Here is a 20,067-nt window from a genome sequence, read left to right as displayed (position 1 = left end):
TCTAACAATTGTCAGCCCTAACGATAATATATTGATTAGAATTGATTCTTCAGTTGACATTTCTTCCAAGGAGCACTTGCAGAGGCCCAAAACATTATTATTATTATTATTATTATACAGGCCTGATAAGGCCCAATAAAAAATAGCCCAAATAAGACCCAATACAAAATGAGCTAAATTGCCTCTTTTCTTTTTTATTTTTTGTTACATATTTTTCCTTTCTTTTCTCCCCCCTCAACAATACGTCGTCGTTTCTGATATAAAACAAACATAAAAGCCTTGTTCTGCAAAAAGCCATTAACCAAATTATAGCATCCTGCAGATACAAGAAACCTCAAAAACCTTTCTGTCTTCGTTAACAAGAAAGGAAGAAGAAAACACAAGGCTTCTTCTTTGCCATTTTTTTCTCTCTTTAGATTTTGAATCTGTAGTTGATGTCAGGTATGGAGAGGCTACAGAGGATGTTTGCGGGTGCAGGTGGAGCACTGGGCCACCCACCACCGGATTCCCCCACCCTCGATTCCTCCGAGCAAGTCTACATCTCTTCACTCGCACTTCTCAAAATGCTCAAACACGGTAAACCCTAACCACGAACCCATTAAGCTTCGTTATCTTTCATTACTCAGAGCTAATTTCGCCGCTTTCATTTTAATTTGCTCTATTTTGCTGTTTTTGTTGTTCAATTGAGCTTGGAAACCCTAGCTTGTCTTTGGGTTAGCTTATTTTTACCTTAATTCGGTTATGTGAGAAAATTTGAGTGTTTACGTGAACCCTAGTTTATGTTTGGATTAGCTATTTTGAGCTAAAGTTAATTTATAATCAGAATTGGTTATGTATGCAGAATTGATTATTATGCATGGAAAAAAAAATCAGTTTTCACGGATATATAGAAAGATTGGATAGTAGCTTCTGAGAAAGATAGTTTTTAGCTTTTTCAATTACATAGAAGAATTCATTGTGGATTGACTATTTTTTAGTTGTTGAAACAAACATGCCATAAAGTTTGGTTTTTGAAAACTGGGTTTAATGTGGTGTGGTCTCATGTGTGTGGATTTGTAGGAAGGGCTGGGGTTCCAATGGAAGTTATGGGCTTGATGTTGGGGGAGTTTGTGGATGAGTACACGGTTCGTGTTGTGGATGTGTTTGCTATGCCGCAGAGCGGGACTGGCGTCAGTGTTGAGGCTGTTGATCATGTGTTTCAGACCAATATGCTTGATATGCTCAAGCAAACTGGAAGGTAAATTTTGCTTTTCATTTTATTTTCATTTGATTTGATATTGCAATTTTCATCATTATTGAATTAGTGATATGTGGTTGGTTATGTATTCATATACCATTATAGCAATGAATTTTTGTGGATACTATTAGATTTAAGGTGAGTTTGGCATTGGGGTTAGAAATAGTAGAGGGTACACATATGTCTCGTCCATGATAATTTGTCTGTCATTTCTTTCCCTTTCCTTTAAAGAACAATGATAGATGATTAGTCATTTAGTTAGGATTTCGGGAGTGGCTGTATGTTTAGGCCTGGGATTGTTTGTATGGGATTGCCATTAGAGTGATGTTAAATTAGTGCGCTAAAGTCCAAACCCCTCAAAAAATGTTAGTCCTGTAGAGAAATAGAAAATATCTAGTCTTCGAAAGATTTCTGACTTCAATTTGATCTCTTAGTGTTTAAAATGTGTATCAATTTGGTCTTCCAAATTATATTTAGGCGTTAAGTTGGTCTTTAAATTTGTATGCCATGAGTGAAGTCTGTTTTATTCTTCATCTGTTAGTTACGACTTTGAATACTTGTTTCAGACCTGAGATGGTTGTTGGTTGGTATCATTCACATCCTGGATTTGGTTGCTGGCTTTCCGGAGTGGACATCAATACACAACAGGTTTCAACTTCTCTTTGGTCTTTAGTTCATTTTGGTAGAATGTCTAGTAATATCGTGTCATTTTTTAACTTGAGACTAAATGAACAATTTGTAGATGAGTGCAAGAATGTTTTTCCTTGTTCAAACTTCAAACAAAAAGTGAGATGCACACCAATGTGTGTTACTATGTGCATCTTTTAAAAGAAACATGCGAGTTTCTGAAATTTAAGGCTTTAAGCAACAATTTCAACTAAACTGCAATTGAATTAGGTAGTATTAATTCTCGTGTTTTAATCTCAATGTTTGATATAAATTATGAACCACTGGGACAATATATAATTAATATTAACATTATGATGAGGAGCTTTAATAAGAGAGAACAAGATGTTGGATTTAGTATTATGAGCCATGGCGTTACCTTACATTTATTTTGAATCTCATAACAGAGTTTTGAGGCTTTAAATCAAAGGGCCGTGGCTGTGGTGGTGGACCCTATTCAGAGTGTTAAAGGCAAGGTGGTCATTGATGCTTTCCGGCTGATTAATCCACAAACTATGATGTTGGGTCAGGAACCACGGCAGACAACCTCTAACCTTGGCCATCTTAATAAGCCGTCTATACAAGTGAGTGTTCTCGAAATTTCTTACAAAGCAGAGCTTCTGCTGCTAATATCTGTGTGTTAAGTGTTAACCATTTTTAAGTTTTAACTGCTTATTCTCCTTGTCAGGCTCTGATCCATGGCTTGAATCGGCATTATTACTCAATAGCAATTAACTACAGGAAGAATGAGCTTGAAGAGAAGATGTTGCTTAATCTTCACAAGAAGAAATGGACTGATGGTTTGACACTCAGACAATTTGATTCTCATTCAAAAACTAATGAACAGACTGTTCAAGTAAGTTAAAATTCTTAATGCAAACTAGAAATACACATGTTTCATGTAAAATTTAGTAGTTATAGATTGCTCATCAATATACTTTGGATCTGTCACCATAGATATTTAAGCAAGTGTGAATCTCAAAGCAATTGCTGATTTAGCCATTTAGGTATTTATATTATAGGCACACCCCCCAGTCATATTCCTAAATCTTTCTTTTACAGGAGATGCTATCATTAGCCACCAAGTACAACAAGGCAGTGCAGGAGGAAGACGAGTTACCGCCAGAAAAACTCGCAATTGCTAACGTGGGGAGGCAAGATGCTAAGAAGCACCTTGAGGAGCATGTCTCCAATTTGATGTCTTCCAACATTGTTCAGACCTTGGGAATGATGCTCGACACGGTCGTGTTCTAGAGGCTAGAGCTAGCATCATCCAATGTGTTCTTCCCGATCATGTCAAGCTATATTTTATTTGCGCTTTCTAGACTTGCTACCAGGAATTATTTATTTAGCACGCGTTTTCTGCTTTTATAATATGGTTGTTTCAAATGGAAGAAGAGCAAGTTGCTTGTTACACAATGATAGTGTCCTTTTTGTTTTTTAATATCTATAAATGACAAGGGGACATTCATGATTCTTGATTATGCAGACATTGAGGTTTCAGTCATTCTTTACAATAACAATGTTTTGTAGATTTAGTTGAAACATGCACAAATTGGCTTGAAAGATTATAAAGTCACATACTCTAATAAAAGTTGAACATAGTGAAGAAAGAACAAAATGGTAATATTGAAAACTAAAATGGAGGGGCGTCCCTGTTAAAGAATTCAGCCATGCTTGTGATCAGTTCCTTTGCCTTGTCACATTCAAGATCATGTATGTGAAATGCATGACCTTTCCCTTCAGTCTCCTCAATCTCCACCACCCCGGTCCAACCGCTTCGACTCAAGGCCTCATAGTAAAGCCTCCCTCTATCCTTCAGTACATCCTTCTCTGCTATGCACACAAACACTCTCCGACAACCCAACCAAGCCAAGCTAGGTGCATCCTCCGCCATTGGGTTAACCCACAGGTTGTCACTCTCTGGCATTGATGGGCATATAAACGGCCACAATCGATCAACTAACTCCCTTTTACCTAGTTCTAACACTTCTGATCCAATCGGAGTTGAACCCCAAAAATATGGGTGACTCAAACAAGCCCCTAGAATATCTATGCCAAGATTCATATCAGGGTGCCCAGCCATCATAACTATGTTATGAACTATGTTAGCACCGGCACTATCACCCGCCAAAAATACTCTTTCAAAATCAGCATGCTCATTTAACCAAGGCTCAGGTCCATTGTTCTTCCCATGAGAAGCCACCCATTGCAGTGCAGTCCAAGCGTCATCATATGCGGCGGGAAGAGGATGTTCCGGTGCTAGCCTATACTGAACAGAAACTGCCACAACGTTGGCCTTGGAGACCAAAGCAGTAAGGTAGTTATGATATGCTGCATTAAAGGGTGAGTTGACACAAAAGGCACCACCATGGAAGTAGATCACGATAGGGAGCTTGTGGTTATGGGTGCTTTGTGGTGGGGGGAGGAAGAGACGTGCGGCGATGTTGTTTTGCGAGTCAAGTGTGATGTCTTTGGATGAGACAACACTGTGAGGGTAAAGGGAAGGTGGGACAATATCTGTTCCCCTAAGCCTTTCAACACGACCGTCGGTAAAGACACGAATAATATGAGGGAATTCTTGAGCTATTTGTGGTTGCTCATCGGTTATGGTTGTTGAGTTTGTGCTGCTTTCCATGGAGTTGAGGCTTGGAGAGTAATTCAGTGAGGATAAGAGAAGCTTTGAGATGGATGGTGTTGGTTTGAATGTATAGTTCTTGGCTGCTAGCAAAATAAATAATTCTTGTGGAGGATTTTGGTCTTCATGTCAATGTCAAGTAGGGGTGGCAAACGAGCCTAAATCCGCTGGGCCGGCCCGCGTAACCCGCCAAAAAAGGCGGGCTGGACTGAAAAATTGGGACTGCCAAATAGCAAAAGCCCGCCTAACTCGCACCGCTTAAACTACAGGCTTTGGCAGGCTTTGGCGGGGCGGGGCGGGGTGCCGGGCTAAGATTTTTTTAGTGAGGGGGTATTTTTGTAATTTTTTTGCCAAAACCTAACTTCCCCCAACCTAACTTACAAGAGTATGAAGATAAAAATGGAGTGTTTTGAAATATGTTTATGTTATTTTGGAGACAATATTTATAATTATGTTTTGAATTATGTTTATTTTATTTTGGAGAGAATATTTATACTTATATTTTGAATGAAAATTTGGTTTATAATTATATTTATTAGATATTTATAATTACAAAGATTTTAATATTTGTGAATATAAAAAATATAATTTTTTATGCCATTAGAAATTATAAACTTATTAATATGGTTGTGAAATTATATATATTACTTAGTAGTCAATAGTTAAAAAAAAAAAAGAAGAGCTTTGGCCCGCCAGCCTGCAATTAATCAGGACGGGCTAAGATTCTAAGACCGCCTCACTAGACGAGCAAGGCGGGCTTCCCCGCTTGCCATCTCTAATGTCAAGTGACCTTCATTCGGTCCATGGCAGCAACATATTGGTGTTTTTATAGTTGAGTCAAAATAGCAATAAGAATAACACCAAGTTAGTATTTCATTCTAAATTTATAACCACAATTTTAACGACTTTATAGTTAATAGTCAAATGGTACCTACCTGAGTTGATAAATTTAAATAAAATAATTTTAAATATTGTGTTTCTAACCTTGGATATTTGAGTTGATACATAAATTTATCTAATCGAATATTCATTATTATAATTAATTTTATGTTAATTAATATATTTTACCTGTTAACAATAATATAAATATAAAATAGATTACTACGTGTAAATTTTAATTTTAATATATTTATAATATAAAATATTTTACATAATTATCAAGCAATTCAGATAAATTTTTAAATAATAAATTTAAAACTAGATGATCTGATACTATACTATTATCTCTATTTATATTCACAAATCACAATACATACATAAAAATTAAATATTTAAATTCGTATAATAAGCATTCTTACACAGTGGCACTAACTTCCCTAGACAGTGGTTCCAAAAAAAAAAAGAGTTAAAGTGACACAATTTAATTTTAATAGTTTATTAATTATTAGTTATTACAATAGTTTAATTCGTCATTAGTGTCCTTAACCAAAAATTTCCTGAGAAACAAAACCGGGGCAAACTGAGAAAAAAGTTGCATCGAGCAGCTGCTGTTCCTTCTTTTCGTTCTTCCTTCTTCTGAGTTTGTTGCTGCAAAGTGCTAAAACATGCAGAAAATGGCGTCACTCAGATCACTTCTCCGATTACTCTCCTCCAGATCTCGCTGTCTCGCCGCTTCCACCAACCAACACCACCACAACCTTCCTCCTCGCCACCTCAACCGTTTTCTGCGTCCAGCCCTTTTCAGCCTCTCTCCCTCTCGCAACCCTAATCGCATCTCTCAAGGTACACACTCGACGATTTCTTCTATATTTTTGGGTTAGGAGCTGAAATTTGGCTAAACAAGTCGATTTTGATCCGAAAACATTGTCTAAAAGTTAGATTTTTTAATGATTAAATTAATGTGGAGTTAGGGTTCCTTTTCGTGATTGGATTATGTATTTGATTAAGTATTCAATTTATTGATGTGGACCCTGTAAGATATATATGTAGGTATTCAGTGAGCTTAAAGTTCATGTTTTAATTGACTTGGATGTGTAATGCCCGAAATGAACTAATAATCCCTTGCTATTGCATATTGGACTTATATTGGGTTAGATTCCTTTTGAAATTTCTAGCTGAGTTTATGAAAGTTTTAATTATCATTCACTGACAAAGACACTCATCTAATAGTTTAAATTAGGATTGTTTGGTACTTTTCTGGCTGTCAATTTCAATGCATTGTGGGGTTGGTGTGTTTTTGTGACATGTTGAAGCTGAATAAAGCATTACCGTGATGCTACTATTTGAATTTCAATGGTTTACGTTGCAAAAATTGATGCTGCTGCTATAGAGTCAGATCAAAACTTCCAAATTCTAGATGTGTTAATTTGGAAAAGGAAGTTATTATCTTGTGCTCATTTTCGTTCTGGATGTGAGTCATACTTTTGTGGAGGCTACAAACTATGTTGATTTTGTTGCAGAATTTTGTGCTCCTCTCTCAATGGGCTTGGGAAGCTTGCGATTCTATAGCGAAGATGTGTCCCACACGCCTAACATTAAAGACCCTCAGCTTCACAATCTCTTGAAGGATTTGATGGCTGTAAGTTGGAGTGATCTTCCGGATTCTGTCATTGAAGATGCGAAGGCAGCTTTATCCAAAGATACAGATGACAAAGCTGGCAAGGATACTGTGACTAACGTGTTTCGGGCAGCTGAAGCTGTTGAGGAGTTTGGTGGGATCCTAACTACCTTAAAAATGGAACTGGATGACAGTGTTGGAATGAGTGGCGAGGTATTTTGATTTAGCTTTATTCACCTATAAGATGACATTACGTTCCTGTTCACCCTTCAAATTAATTTCATAATCTGGTTTCTTTCCATAGGATGTAAAGCCTTTGCCAGAGCATATGAAAAATGCTCTCATTACCATTTTCAATCGCTACTCAACCTATTTGGATTCCTTCGGGCCTGATGAGACCTATCTGCGGAAAAAGGTGGAGGCCGAGTTGGGCACAAAGATGATACACTTAAAAATGAGGTGCAGTGGCCTTGGTTCAGAGTGGGGAAAGGTATCATAGATTTCACTTGTTCCCTCTTATTTACCCAAACTATGTGATTGAATAAATCCTCCTCCATCTGTTGCGGGTCAAGGACTCCTTCCCCTTCTTCAAACTCCGATTCATATTTCAAGCATATTTAAGCTTTCAAAAGTCATTGTCCATGGTGGAGTATGGTGGCCAATGGGGGCAAGTTTCTAAACCCCCATGGCTGAATGAAAAATTCAGGTGAACTATGCAAAAAAGCTGCCACTTTCACTCTGGTATTTGCCATGATACCACCATTCGACAGCACAGCATCATTAGTGGTTTACGACAAGGAGACGCGAAATTTCCATCAGCACCCAATCAACAAACTATGATTTCAAATTTTGTGCGCATTTGCAAATTGCAACATTTACTCTAGTCTTTGGAATGTATGCAGATTTTGTTGATTATCCTTTCAGCTTGTTCATCCCTGTTCTCCGATCCTTCCTTGAATTATTTTCACAAAGTTTCCTAATTTGGTATTCTGCTATGTTGTAGTTGTTAATAACTGCAGTCATTTTCTATTATCTTTTCTAATCATGGTTCTCTCTTGCAGGTAACTGTTCTTGGAACCTCTGGACTTGCAGGTTCCTATGTTGAGCAAAGAGCATAGAAAGACATTTTAGAATCAATGTCATAGTTGTTTTTGTGTTGCAAATATCATGCTTCAGATGCCCGTACACCCTTTAATGTGTGTTTTCTCCTAATATTTTTGTTCTAAACGGATTGATGCTATGGAAAATAAGAGGGCTTACTTTTTGTTAACTTGATAAAATCCTTTTACATTATTTTCTTTCAGTTGTTCATTGTTTATATGCTTAGTTTTGTTATTCGTGCATACATGTTATACCTGCAAATACATGTAATAGAGGCGATCAGATTTGTGGCAAGTAACAACCTCACAAGCTCGCCTCTATGAGGGATGGTGAAAACACTGTTCTAGATGTTCTGTGAAGCTGGGGAATGCTATAATTTTAGGTGGTTGATTCCTGCTGAGTTCACTTGGTCTTTTGGTAATAATATAATACATTATTGGCGATATGTAACAGAATATGGAAGCATCAACAATGTTTAATTGAATTGAGTCCGTTTTCATGAATGGGGAGATGTATTCAGCAGAAAAACCAGTGTTAGTTTATCTGTAACAAAGCCAAAACATATTGTTAAATTTTGGTACCCATTTTTGTCATTATGCCCGTTTATCACCATGGTTAAGAAGTCCTCATCCATTTGTTAATTGAGAATTTGAGATATACCATAGCTCTACTAATTAGTATTGTTTTCAGATGTTTATATTTCTATATCCAAGAAGAAAATGAACTGCCTTTGGTATGGGCCTATAGAGTATTGGTACTGAGACTCGATGACTGTTTTGTGTCTCGTAGCTCCAGACAATAGAGACATGGAAATTAAAATTTTTAGAGACGCAACTGAAATTTTAATAACATTTATTTTCAAAAACACCTTCATGTAACTTTTTAATATCCAACTCTATCCCTCCCCCAAAACAGAGGACAAAGTCACAAAACCAAGCTGGGCTGGGCAGGACAGTCGGCGAGCTCTCCTTCTCTAGCGGTGGCACAGTGGCAGGGCATCTTGGCGACAACGGCGGTGATAGCAATGAGGGTACTGTGATCTTTATTGACAACAAGAGGATAGTAAAGTGGCTAAATGCGGAGGAAAGTACTTCTTGGGAGCAATGGAACTAAGAAATAAAGCTTATGGAATAAAGCATTTCCTACAAAATATTGGGGTCAAGTATAGAAACCCTGAAGATTTTAAGGCAAGAAAGGAATGAGAGAGTGTGGCTATGACAAATAATAATTATTGAGTGAAATAGATCACATAAATATAAGTGCATGGCAATGAAAGTGGGATACATGAAGTGAGTCGGCAAAATTAGAATGATACGAGTGGTTAATGATACGAGTGGTTAGCATGGTGAAATCATTTGGGAGAAAGTCAAAACAAGGCAAACATAACACTTGAGTACTCAACAAAAGACATGAAGAGATATATTCGTGTTTTGTCACATAATGTTACTCATTATTTGTTTGTTTGAGGATCTGTTATATTTTGGTTATTAGTTTCTATACGTTTTTAGTATGATGTATATTTTGTTTAATTCGAGTTATTCTTGTTGGCATTGCCGAGAGGATAATTCACAAATTAAATATTCTTTCTCCAACTTGGGTCGAATTCTATAACAGTGATCTAAAAAAATTCAATTAACAAAATCAGTAGGTAGGAACACAGAATTTATTTACTTTATTGGTACTATATCATTAATCTTCTCATTGATACAATTGCTGAGATATAACAGTAATATGAAGTGCAAAATAAGCAGCATCTATATATACTTAGGAGTCAGTTTAAGACTGAAACTGAAAATAGTTGTCATTGATAACATAAAAATGGGGTTGAGAGGGTGTATGGACTGAGTTCTAGTTTGTTCTTATTATGCACTCTTATCATTGGATTTAATAACAAAGAAGTGTTGTCAACTAAGTATACAAGAAAGGTGAATACAAATAACATACCTCAACTGTTCTCGGATTTAGAAACCCGTGACCTTAAAGTCTCAAAATACCAACTCTAACAACATAGAATCCAACAATTTTTATTGCTTATCACTCATCAGTCATCACTATCATGCTTCTAAATATGCTCTTCAAGTAGCATCCGTAGAACTTCTTTGTATTTTTCTTGACAACCATGATTCAGAAGGTGACTTAGGCAATGGTGGAAGCAACACAGCTTTCCGGCAGAGACCAAAAGGCCATCCCTCACAATGACAAAGCTCCCGAATAATCGAACGCTTCCAATACTCTGGCGGCGGAAACAACTCAACAGCTTCATTGATGCTTGAATTACATCTCGAGAGGTTTGTCTTCACAGAACAGAATGCTTCATCACTCACAGCAGCAGCATTGGAAGAAGAACAACATGAGAAGCAACTCTTAACAGAACAAAACTCTTCTCTTTGATCATCATGTTCTTCATTACCACCCTCTTTTTTTTCTTTTGTTGTTATAGTTTGTGTGACATATAAGCCTGGCTTGTGCTTCTGTTTCTCCATGGCTTGGCGCCTTCTAACCGCCATAACAACCACCTAAAGCACAGTATAACTAACTTTAAAAGCTTAACAATGAATTTCACATTCAAATTAAAAAGTTTGTTTGATCTAACAATAAAAAAACAGTTTATGTATTGATTGATAATTATTAAAACATGTTAAAGCTTAAAACTAAATGGAGATATAATACTTTTGTCCAAATCATTGTTTACATAACATTTATTAAACAAAAAAAACTATGGTTGAAATGTAATAATGATTATACCAAATATGTTGAAATGAATTCTAGTTTGCACAACCACCTTTCAACTATGGTTTGTGGTATGCAAAAAAAAAAATGAAAATGAAACATCATGTTATAAGGATTGTGGTGAAGTGAAATATACATACTTGTTGTTCCTCTTCAAGATCAGTGATTGCTGGGAACTCCTCATCATCAAGGCTTGCAATGGAAAGCTTTCTACAAGAATTTTGGCAGTTGAAAGAAAACACTTCCTTTATGGTAGCTGCAAATATTTTGAATCTCTTTGTGTGGTGGTTTGGTGGATCTTCATGATAGAATACACCCATTCTAGAATTTCATTAATCAACTTGTCATACAAGAGAAGAATACATTATATATATGCTTTTTTAAGATAATTTCTTTTTACTCCTCTAATCTTTACATCATATGTATTTTGATCTCTAAAACTTAAAAATATTACAAATTAGCCCCTACACTTTTTGAAATATGCAGACAAACACAATAAAGTTGCATAATTTTAAAATCGTAGGTGGAAAATTCGCACTAACATCAGGGAAGTATAATGTATTTATTTGAGGTAGTTTGCACACTTTAGATCATTCAAGTTGTTGATGAAAATTCAAGGGGGATAAAATGCAATTATTGATAAAACCACAAATATTCTTCTACTACTGAAAGAAATTCTAATTAAGTATTATTGAAATTTTTATAGAGAATATGACTATTCTAAAACTTAGTTCTTTGTATTTAAGGCTTAATTTTCAAATTGATCTTTTAGAAAGAAGTACTTGTCAATCTAACTAATTGAATATTGATTTAAGACTTAAATTCTAATTAATTTTTGCAATTTATGTACTTTCCTAACCTTAGGACACCCTAACATGATTTGCATGCATAAAGTTAAAAACGTAAATCGTCGTAAGATGTGACGATTTACATTTAAATCCTAACTCACACAACCTTAGCATGATTTATATAATATAAGAAACGACATTTGTGTAATTAATTTCGTTTCAGGTGAATCAAGTAATGTATTTGTTTTTAATTTTTTTAGAAAAAAAAACCTATTACTAATTAATGAACACCAATAATTCAGTGTATGTACGTTTCATTGGTCCTGAAATGGAGCTGCTTTATTATTGATAGTGGCCTTGCAACTTACTGAAGCCACTAAGCCTTCCGTTCTTGAAGGTAAAGGCAAGTAATCAATGGCCTAGAAGACACTTTTAAATGAATGGAAACAAAATTCTCTTTGTAATTCAAATGCTTGTTTGACTGCTATATAATAAGCACAGTAATTTAATTTACCTTTAATTACCATGAATAGCCTTCATAGATTTGTTAATTTAATTGTGTTAGTGCTTATTCAGAGATGAACTTAAAGCTAAAGTGATAAGGTTAATAGGACATGCCACCAAATTGATACTGCTATCAGATAAATTTGCTTTGATTGGTCAATAATGTCTATGTCCCCCAATTGAAAAAGTAATCCAAAAATTGACAAAAGCTTTGGTACATTATTTGAGCTAAGTGGCCTTATTGCATCCACTTAAAATTGACTAGCATGACATAAAAGGTGGATTCTATATACCCCTAGGCCCTATGTATGAATAATTTGATTCATTGATAAGACTGTTACCCTTCCATGGCTCAACATGTTTTGCCAATGCCTATTCCTCACTTTATGGTTTATGCTATCAAAGAGTTGGCACATTTCATAAATCACAGATCTTATACTTTATAAATTTTTTTTTTTTTGGTTTTCCTCTGCCAACACTTGTTTAAGCAAACGAGTGAGTAAACAACTCGATCAACTCAAATTAGTTTTGATATAAAGATATTTAGTTAATAAGTAATTTCTTAAATAATTTTTAAGTGGTTTTTGAGTTTTAAAATTTATGTCGAATTTTAATAAAATTATCGAAACTAAAAAAAACCTATATTTTTTTTTCTTTTGAATAGAGAAAAACCATTCATTATTTATATATATCTTCTTTTCAAAAATAGTTTTCCTTTTTTCTTTTTCTCATATAGTTGTCTGCTACCTAACATTAGTTATTCTCCAAAATTTGTTAGGATGATTAATAACAAAGAATAAAAATGAACAAGAAAAATAATAAGAAGAATCACATTTCATTTATTCAAATGATCAAAATAAGATGAAATCCAAGGAGATTTGGCTAACCTTTATTTCCTATGGCATAAATGTTTGCTCCCCCATTACTAAACATTATGATTGTAATGGGGTTGGATAATAGCTTAAATAAGTCTTATACTAGTATCTAATCAGATGTGAAAATAATTTTTGCTTAGAATTGTAATGATTATAAAAGTTAGTTATATTTGTGTGTGTTTGAGTAGGCATGTTAGTTCTATTGAATGATGACTTAGTTTGTTCTAATTGTTTTACAATGTCATTTCTATTAGGTTTTTATTGATTTACTTTTGAAATTGCAAAGCTAAAAATATTGGAGCATGAGCTTGATGATGTGAAAGAATGAGAACAAGATCTTTCATTAATCAAAGCAACTGGAATGAAAAAGCTAGATTTCAATGGTGCTGCTTGTTTTACACACAGGCATAATAACAAACACCTTAGCTTCAATCTCATGTAAGATTTCAAATTTACAACAATGATTGCTAGAGTCTCATGTCACTTTGAATTAGAATTAGAATTAGATTTAGATTTAGATCTTTGATTCTGAATCTGCTGGGATGTGAGAGAGATCAAAGACTGAAGTTTTGTCACCGCCGCTGTCTTTTCCGGTGGGCACTTCGATAGTGACACCTTCAGAGATCCGAGCGCCTCTTCAATCTTACCTGCTGCCAAGGCTGCGCATCCGGCCTTATATGCCTCATCCGCCACGCGTTCGTCGTATCCGCCGCCGTCTGCGGCAGCGGAGGAGGAGGCGGAGTCGAGGGTAGCGGTGGCGCGTGTGTATTCGAGAGTGGAGATTGCGGAGTCGATCTCCACCATGAGAGCCTCCGGCGTGGCGGCAATGATCCTGACGCCATCGAAGACGCTCCAGCGAACCTTATTGGATTCTCCGAAACCCGAACCCATGACAAGTTCCTTCTTTTCTTTCTAATTCGTTTGCGTAATTGGAATCGGTGAATCGCAGAATTGGAATTCCTATTCCAAAGTGATGAATGGGTTGTGTTACATTTTCTAGATTATTACAGTTTTGGAAATTTTGTTAAACAAAAAAAAGTGGGAAACGTGGTTGGTTAGGTTTACCTACTGGTTACCATGCTTTAGCTTCTTCTTTCTAGTTTTGGGAAGAATGGAACATTTTGTGAAAAAATAAATGAAAAATAAATTAATTTAATAACTGTTACATAATTTAATTAAATTTATCAAACGAAAAGTATACATAGACAATGAGAATACTAAACAATGTGAACAATGAATATGGCGGATGTTCAATTCAATAGATATGCAGATGATTATGTTTATTATTTCTAATTGGATGATTATTTCTTTTGATTCGATTTACTCATGATGGAGTATTTTTTTACTTTATTGAGTCAATTCTAGAACCCATTGTTCATTTGTTTACAAAAATCGCAGGAATAGATCCTCTTCAGTAAAAAAAACTAGATGGTATCCAATGTTTAATCTCTCCTATTTATTTTTAGTCTCACTTATAAAATTAAAGGTAAGAGATCACATTTTATTCTCTCAAGTGTTAAAGAAAATGAAAAGAATCCATTTCCATTCTCCACTATCAATTTCACTTTACATTCTAAACCAATTATTATGAACTTACTAATTCGGTTCAAGTTTTATAGTTATCTTTTCATTCTAAGGCGCATTTTTAAGTTCACAAATATAAAAGTGGATCAGAGAGAGAGAGAGAGAGAAAAAAAAGAAAAAAAAATTTCACCAAAGTTACTAAGACACCCTTAGTAGTAAAATTCTAATGCCCGAAGCTGGATGCAAGGAGATACTTAACATTGCTAGACTCAATTGTCCAAGTATTTGACAATGTTAACTAGAAAAATACAAGCAGCACCACAATTAACTACACACTCCTTATTAATATTATCAACTAAAAAACAAATACTTCAAAGTGCATTTATGAATTGGAGTTTGGTAGGGGAATAGATGAAATGAATGGAAAAGAGTGAGAAGAGTTAAAAAGCTTTCACTTTACACTTCAAGCCTTTCTTGGCCCCTTCAAATCAAAACTCACAGACACAGATAAATGAATTGGACCATCAATATTACCAATTGCAGGAATTATATTTGAGTGGGATGAATATAAATCCCACAGATAAATGAATGATAATACCAGATACATTGATCACAACAAAAACAACTTCCTTCTCATCTATTTAACTCACATTGCCTCGGTGATTAGAACTCACTTTAACCAAAACCTTAGTCCTAATTCCTAAATCACTATTAGGGGAAAACCCTCTCTTCCTCTGAAATTTTCTTTCTAACTGTAAAAATAGGGGGCAAAAATATGTTGACCAACACCATACTATGATCCTCAAAGCATGGCAAAGGCTTTCCTAAGCTAGCTTTTATGTGCCTGTAAGTCTAGAAAGTAGCTCTGGACCACAGTTGATTTTGTCACATTTGGCGTCAGCTATTTGGCTCATGCGCTAACAACTCCAGAGGCCCACGGAACAATCACGGGTGCAGACGGATGCGAATTTCGATACCATTCCGGATACCTATCTTTAAAGTTCAGCTTCGGTTTCTCAGCCTGGATTCAGAATATCATGCAGGTATAAATTAGTCAGCAGAGAAGAACAACTACAGCAATAAATGGGAACTTTTAAAACCAGACATTGTTTCATATTTCAACAGCATGATTATCAAATTCTTGAGTTAACTAGTAAACTTTTCTGGGTACAAGTTTAGGTCCTCAGATAAAATTAACAAGTTTACAAGTTTTAGTTCCCCTAAGTTCCACAAATTTACGCGAACTCTTTTGAGTTTGATTACCATGTTCAAGAGCAATTTGTCAAATCCAGAATATGTAAGTATCAAAGGCTAACTTACAAATTTCAGCCAGCATTCCTGATGTTTGTGCTGATAAATATCCGGAGAATGACACCCAAACTCTGATGGACAATAAACCCAAATGTTGCATTTCTTTTCGCCTTCTTTGGCGTTTTTAGCCTGGTCCAAGCAAGCTTGACAGCAATCGGCTGCACTATCTTGGGGGTGAGTAAGACCCCATCGAACTGCATCGCCACCATAATCTGTGTGAAGTTCCGCATTGCACACGGGTGGAAGGGGCCTACCCGGAAGAACTTCTTCGTCTGTGGATTGTCACATGCAAAAATTTGTTTTAGCACAGAAAGAAAAGATACATGCATATTTCAAGATTCTGTGACACCTTGCATTGTTAATTTGTTAATTGATCCCAGAGAAATCAAATGACAACTTAAATGACATCGAGTAAACCACAAATGGCAAATTTGTCCCTCATCATTCCATTACCAAACAGGTTCATTATTAAGAAAACAAAGGAACAACTTTATTCATTGTTTTGTTAGAGAATATACTGGAGGTTGACTCAGAAAAATAGTCTAAAGAACATGATATTACCAAACTCCTCGGCACCATTTGGTTTGTCATCATGTTCCTCATTTGCAACTTGAACAGGTATCCAAAGGCCAATTTCTTCGGAAAGCGTATCCCAACCAGAATCCAAAGCTCTTGCTAGTATGCCTACGAAGTTCAAATAGATATTTTGTAAAATACTAAAGTGTCAAAGATTTGTGTGAGCATTCATTACCAATGTGCAGAAGACAAGAACGTGTCTCATAAATGTAGGAAATGTCACAGAAAATCAATTGCCCATACGGCCATACCTGCCTCTTCAAAATTGATGCTTGAGCTCGAAGTCCCTCTAACAAGGGCCAACTTAATCTCATTCAATCTTTCCTTGCGCCAGTTTTCTACTGCTTCTGTATTGGATGAGTTTATGTTAAAGATAATTTTGCAATAAAATATCATCCAAATACTACCAATTTAGCATTTACATAACCAAATAAAAATTTGTGTCAGAAAAAAGAATGACTTATTGCTCATATAAGAAGGGAGCTCAATTTCCCATTCTCAAGATAAATATCCCCAACACTTTCAGAAGCAACAAAGGAGGAAACTTTCTAACAAAAAAATTTTGGCAGTGTGACTGATATTTTATACACAGTAGTTGGATAAAAAGATTCACATACAAATAAATGAAGCCTTTTCTTGAGATGTAGAGCTGAATATATCTTTCAGATGAAGTTGTTGTGTCCTATCATAAACCCTCTCAACATTTATTAATCCATCACCAATCTAAAACTCCGGTATCAACTAAAACATGAAACTATTGAATAATTTCCCTCTAATAAATCAATCAGTGTGCATTTCAAACAGTCAACCTCAGGTACATGCACATCCATGATCCATTGCTTATAACACGAAAGTATATTATTATCATTAAAAACTCTAAACTATCTCAAACTATATGTGGAAGTTTGTGGTAGCTCAATAATCCACTGTCTACTTTTACGTAGGCTTCCCTATATCACTATTCAATTTAATTTAGAATACTCCTCAATTATGTCAATCACTACATCAAGAATGGTAAACCATTTTTTCTGTAAACATTATAAGGATGATCTCAAACTTCAAAGGTGAATGAAGAGTTATCGACATGTTTATAAGTATTGTTACATGTTTCAAAAATTTGAAAGTTCTGAAGATAAGTCAATCAAGTAATAAAACAACTGTATCAATGTCACCAAAATAGTTGATAAACTGAACTTGACAATAAGCATAGCAGAACCATGCGCTTCCACTCCTACAGATGATATTATTAGCTCAACCACAATTTGTAGAATTTTACTATTACACAAAGTGCCTATCAATGCTCCATCATAGATGGAATTGTATATGCTAGCACAATTTAAAAGCACTCACGCCGTTCCTTATCAATGCCGAGGGAGTCGGAACTGTTTGTTCTATTACTATTCAAGCTCCTTAGTCTCTGCAGGACCTCATCAACTATTTTCTGTTTCAAATGCTGAGGCAACTCAACTGCCACAGTTTCACTTGAAAACTCCCCTTCAAATTTCTTCACCTACTTGCAAAACAATTGAATTTAATTTAGCTTCTGAAAAAAATATTGCTGAAGTTAGGTAGAATAGAAAACAGTTCTTACCCATTTTACTAACTCCACTGGTTTGTGCGCCTTGCGGATTTGCTCTGATTCTTCCATTTTCTGAATCTGATCTGGTTTATACAACACAGCTGAAAAAAAGGGGGCTTACACTACTGATAAAAATAAAGTTCTGGTTTCTAACTACTCATTGCAATACCCTTGTTATTCATTTGGCTCAAATTTAACACAAATCATTAAGTAGTGACCTATATACTCCACAACTGAAAGCAAAATAGAAACCAAAACAAATAAAAAAAGGGGCTTCAAAAAATTGATATGGTCCAGTCTAGAACTATAATTGCAATACTATTTATGTCTTCTGGTTTAAAAAAGCAGTACCCTGCTCCATAGCTTAAAACAGTAGAAACCAAATCAAATAGAAAAAGATTTATAAAAAATAATCAATGTTTTTAGTCTAAAACTACTCAAAGCAATACCCTTTCTGTTTTTGGTCCAAAAACTTACTAAAAAACACAATGCATACACTTTCCTATTGTTTCCTTTTTTGTTGTTAGTAGAGGAAACAAAAATAAGACATAGTGAGAGATTGAAAATTGACTTAACTGTTCCTTCCAACGCTACCGGAGTAGATATAGATAGAAGCATAGAGAGAGCGAAGACAGAAGAGTGCAACGGCAATGTTGACGAAGCAAATAAATAGGGTGATCTTCTTGTAAGAACAAACCCATTTCCCTCTTGCCATGTCACACCCTCTTCCACCTTCTTATTCTTCTTCTTTTCTTCCTTTTTAATCCTCATCCCACCATTGCCCACAACAAAAAGTTTCCAACTTTGCCAAAAAGGGAGAAATTTTGAACCTGGGTTTTGAAGATTTTTTCCTGGGCACCCCCCAAATAGATCCAAAGCTCAACGCTTGTTCCTTTGAAAATAAAAAATAAAATAAAAATCCCGAAAAGCGTTAACAAGTTACGTTCTTTCTGCTTCACAGTTTTGGATTTGCTTTGTGTGTTGGGTTTCAGTATTGAGTTTTGGAGGTGACACATGGAAGCTATGTGGGGCTATTATATTCTGTGCTAATGTGCGCCTTGTTCTTCATTGTGGGTTGTGTAAGTTGGTGGGAATTAAGATGGATCGCGTAAATCCTAATAATTTCGGTGGTTTATAGCCATAATTGATGGTGGACCTCTCTCGGTCTTTGCTAAAATGCGCTTCTTTCTGATTAGGCCAGCTATGGCTTCTGTTGTTGTTCTTATCTGTTGATATTGCAGTGTTGCTGATAAATGCTAACGTGCACCGGTTTTTTTGTTTCAGAAGGGAATCAAACTTTCCTTTTGCTTTTTCCATGGGTAAGACATGTTGTAATTAGTATGGAAACTTGCTTTTCTTTCTTTCACAGGGTTCAAAGTATGAACTTATTAGAGCTGTAATTTTTTTTTTTTTAACCATAGAGAGACTCGAACCATAACATGAAAAATTATGTCATTTGAACTATAACTCGATGGTTATTAAAGCTTTAATTAATTTGATTCAAGTTGGATCAAATTATGATAAAAAAGTATTAGTTTGTCTTTATCAAGCAAGCTGCTTCATTTATTAGGTTTGAAATATCAACATTTTATCCTAAATTTTTTATACTAAAATTATTCATTAAAATATTAAAAATAAATTAAATTATATATATATTTATACTTAAATATATAATTATTAATTTTATTAATTTTGATAATTAATTTTACTATATAGACAATATTTTCTTTATAAATTCTTGCCTTTTTCTTGTATTAAAAAACTCAGGGATCCACTCTTTTTGTTGATGAATTCGAGGGGGTCCCGTTGAGTTCTTAATAAGAAGAAGATTTCTTATTCTATAAATGACTCAATAGATAACTTTTTTCAATGTTTCAAAAAAGTTCATTTCAATTTTTTTTAATGTTTTTTAAAAATGAACTTTATTTTTTGATTAAAAAAAGTCTTTTCCAGAGGAAAATTTCTTTCAATTTAAGTTGAAAGAAAAGTAAAAAAAAAATAAAAGGGGAATCATTTGATTTACTTTTTCGGGATATCGCAA

The 20,067-nt window shown here is 35.0% G+C and overlaps 5 protein-coding genes across 5 annotated transcripts; 2 read left to right on the top strand and 3 right to left on the bottom strand.

The window, feature by feature from the left end:
- The first annotated feature begins 196 nt into the window (after window positions 1–196).
- Window positions 197–3,393, top strand: LOC112756162 (26S proteasome non-ATPase regulatory subunit 14 homolog). Its single transcript, XM_025804620.2, has 6 exons — window positions 197–576; window positions 1,060–1,237; window positions 1,804–1,885; window positions 2,311–2,487; window positions 2,592–2,759; window positions 2,966–3,393. Exons 1-6 carry the CDS (start codon window positions 435–437, stop codon window positions 3,155–3,157), a joined length of 939 nt encoding a protein of 312 aa, XP_025660405.1. The 5' UTR covers window positions 197–434; the 3' UTR covers window positions 3,158–3,393.
- A 20-nt stretch (window positions 3,394–3,413) lies between these two features.
- LOC112756161 (probable carboxylesterase 2) lies at window positions 3,414–4,541 on the bottom strand. Its single transcript, XM_025804618.3, has one exon. The coding sequence runs from the start codon at window positions 4,539–4,541 to the stop codon at window positions 3,540–3,542; it is 1,002 nt and encodes a 333-aa protein (XP_025660403.1). The 3' UTR covers window positions 3,414–3,539.
- Window positions 4,542–4,842: 301 nt separating this feature from the next.
- LOC112756159 (succinate dehydrogenase subunit 5, mitochondrial-like) lies at window positions 4,843–8,308 on the top strand. The gene is made up of 4 exons (XM_025804616.2): window positions 4,843–6,263; window positions 6,941–7,251; window positions 7,343–7,528; window positions 8,100–8,308. The coding sequence occupies exons 1-4, from the start codon at window positions 6,086–6,088 to the stop codon at window positions 8,154–8,156; spliced, it is 732 nt and encodes a 243-aa protein (XP_025660401.1). The 5' UTR covers window positions 4,843–6,085; the 3' UTR covers window positions 8,157–8,308.
- Window positions 8,309–9,801: 1,493 nt separating this feature from the next.
- On the bottom strand, window positions 9,802–11,878 carry LOC112756160 (uncharacterized). The gene is made up of 2 exons (XM_025804617.3): window positions 11,010–11,878; window positions 9,802–10,655 (listed from the first exon to the last, which is right to left on the bottom strand). The coding sequence occupies exons 1-2, from the start codon at window positions 11,187–11,189 to the stop codon at window positions 10,215–10,217; spliced, it is 621 nt and encodes a 206-aa protein (XP_025660402.1). The 5' UTR covers window positions 11,190–11,878; the 3' UTR covers window positions 9,802–10,214.
- A 3,212-nt stretch (window positions 11,879–15,090) lies between these two features.
- LOC112756158 (uncharacterized) lies at window positions 15,091–19,547 on the bottom strand. The gene is made up of 7 exons (XM_025804615.3): window positions 18,603–19,547; window positions 18,039–18,127; window positions 17,798–17,957; window positions 16,699–16,794; window positions 16,433–16,555; window positions 15,881–16,143; window positions 15,091–15,581 (listed from the first exon to the last, which is right to left on the bottom strand). The coding sequence occupies exons 1-7, from the start codon at window positions 18,739–18,741 to the stop codon at window positions 15,471–15,473; spliced, it is 981 nt and encodes a 326-aa protein (XP_025660400.1). The 5' UTR covers window positions 18,742–19,547; the 3' UTR covers window positions 15,091–15,470.
- Window positions 19,548–20,067: the final 520 nt, after the last annotated feature.

The sequence above is a fragment of the Arachis hypogaea genome, chromosome 6, assembly GCF_003086295.3.
Source record: "Arachis hypogaea cultivar Tifrunner chromosome 6, arahy.Tifrunner.gnm2.J5K5, whole genome shotgun sequence".
In the NCBI taxonomy this organism is placed as follows: Eukaryota; Viridiplantae; Streptophyta; class Magnoliopsida; order Fabales; family Fabaceae; genus Arachis; species Arachis hypogaea.
Note: the sequence above shows the minus strand (reverse complement) of the source record. Positions and strands in the feature narration are given on the sequence as shown.

Coding starts and splice junctions, on each gene's coding strand:
- LOC112756159 (XM_025804616.2), top strand. CDS start 6,086: ATGCAGAAAATGGCGTCACTCAGATCACTTCTCCGATTACTCTCCTCC. Junction 6,264..6,940: donor CCCTAATCGCATCTCTCAAG/GTACACACTCGA, acceptor ATTTTGTTGCAG/AATTTTGTGCTCCTCTCTCA. Junction 7,252..7,342: donor GTGTTGGAATGAGTGGCGAG/GTATTTTGATTT, acceptor TTCTTTCCATAG/GATGTAAAGCCTTTGCCAGA.
- LOC112756161 (XM_025804618.3), bottom strand. CDS start 4,541: ATGGAAAGCAGCACAAACTCAACAACCATAACCGATGAGCAACCACAA.
- LOC112756162 (XM_025804620.2), top strand. CDS start 435: ATGTCAGGTATGGAGAGGCTACAGAGGATGTTTGCGGGTGCAGGTGGA. Junction 1,238..1,803: donor ATGCTCAAGCAAACTGGAAG/GTAAATTTTGCT, acceptor TACTTGTTTCAG/ACCTGAGATGGTTGTTGGTT. Junction 2,488..2,591: donor TTAATAAGCCGTCTATACAA/GTGAGTGTTCTC, acceptor TCTCCTTGTCAG/GCTCTGATCCATGGCTTGAA.
- LOC112756158 (XM_025804615.3), bottom strand. CDS start 18,741: ATGGCAAGAGGGAAATGGGTTTGTTCTTACAAGAAGATCACCCTATTT. Junction 16,556..16,698: donor CATCAATTTTGAAGAGGCAG/GTATGGCCGTAT, acceptor TGAACTTCGTAG/GCATACTAGCAAGAGCTTTG. Junction 15,582..15,880: donor AGGAATGCTGGCTGAAATTT/GTAAGTTAGCCT, acceptor TTCTGAATCCAG/GCTGAGAAACCGAAGCTGAA.
- LOC112756160 (XM_025804617.3), bottom strand. CDS start 11,189: ATGGGTGTATTCTATCATGAAGATCCACCAAACCACCACACAAAGAGA. Junction 10,656..11,009: donor ATCTTGAAGAGGAACAACAA/GTATGTATATTT, acceptor ACTGTGCTTTAG/GTGGTTGTTATGGCGGTTAG.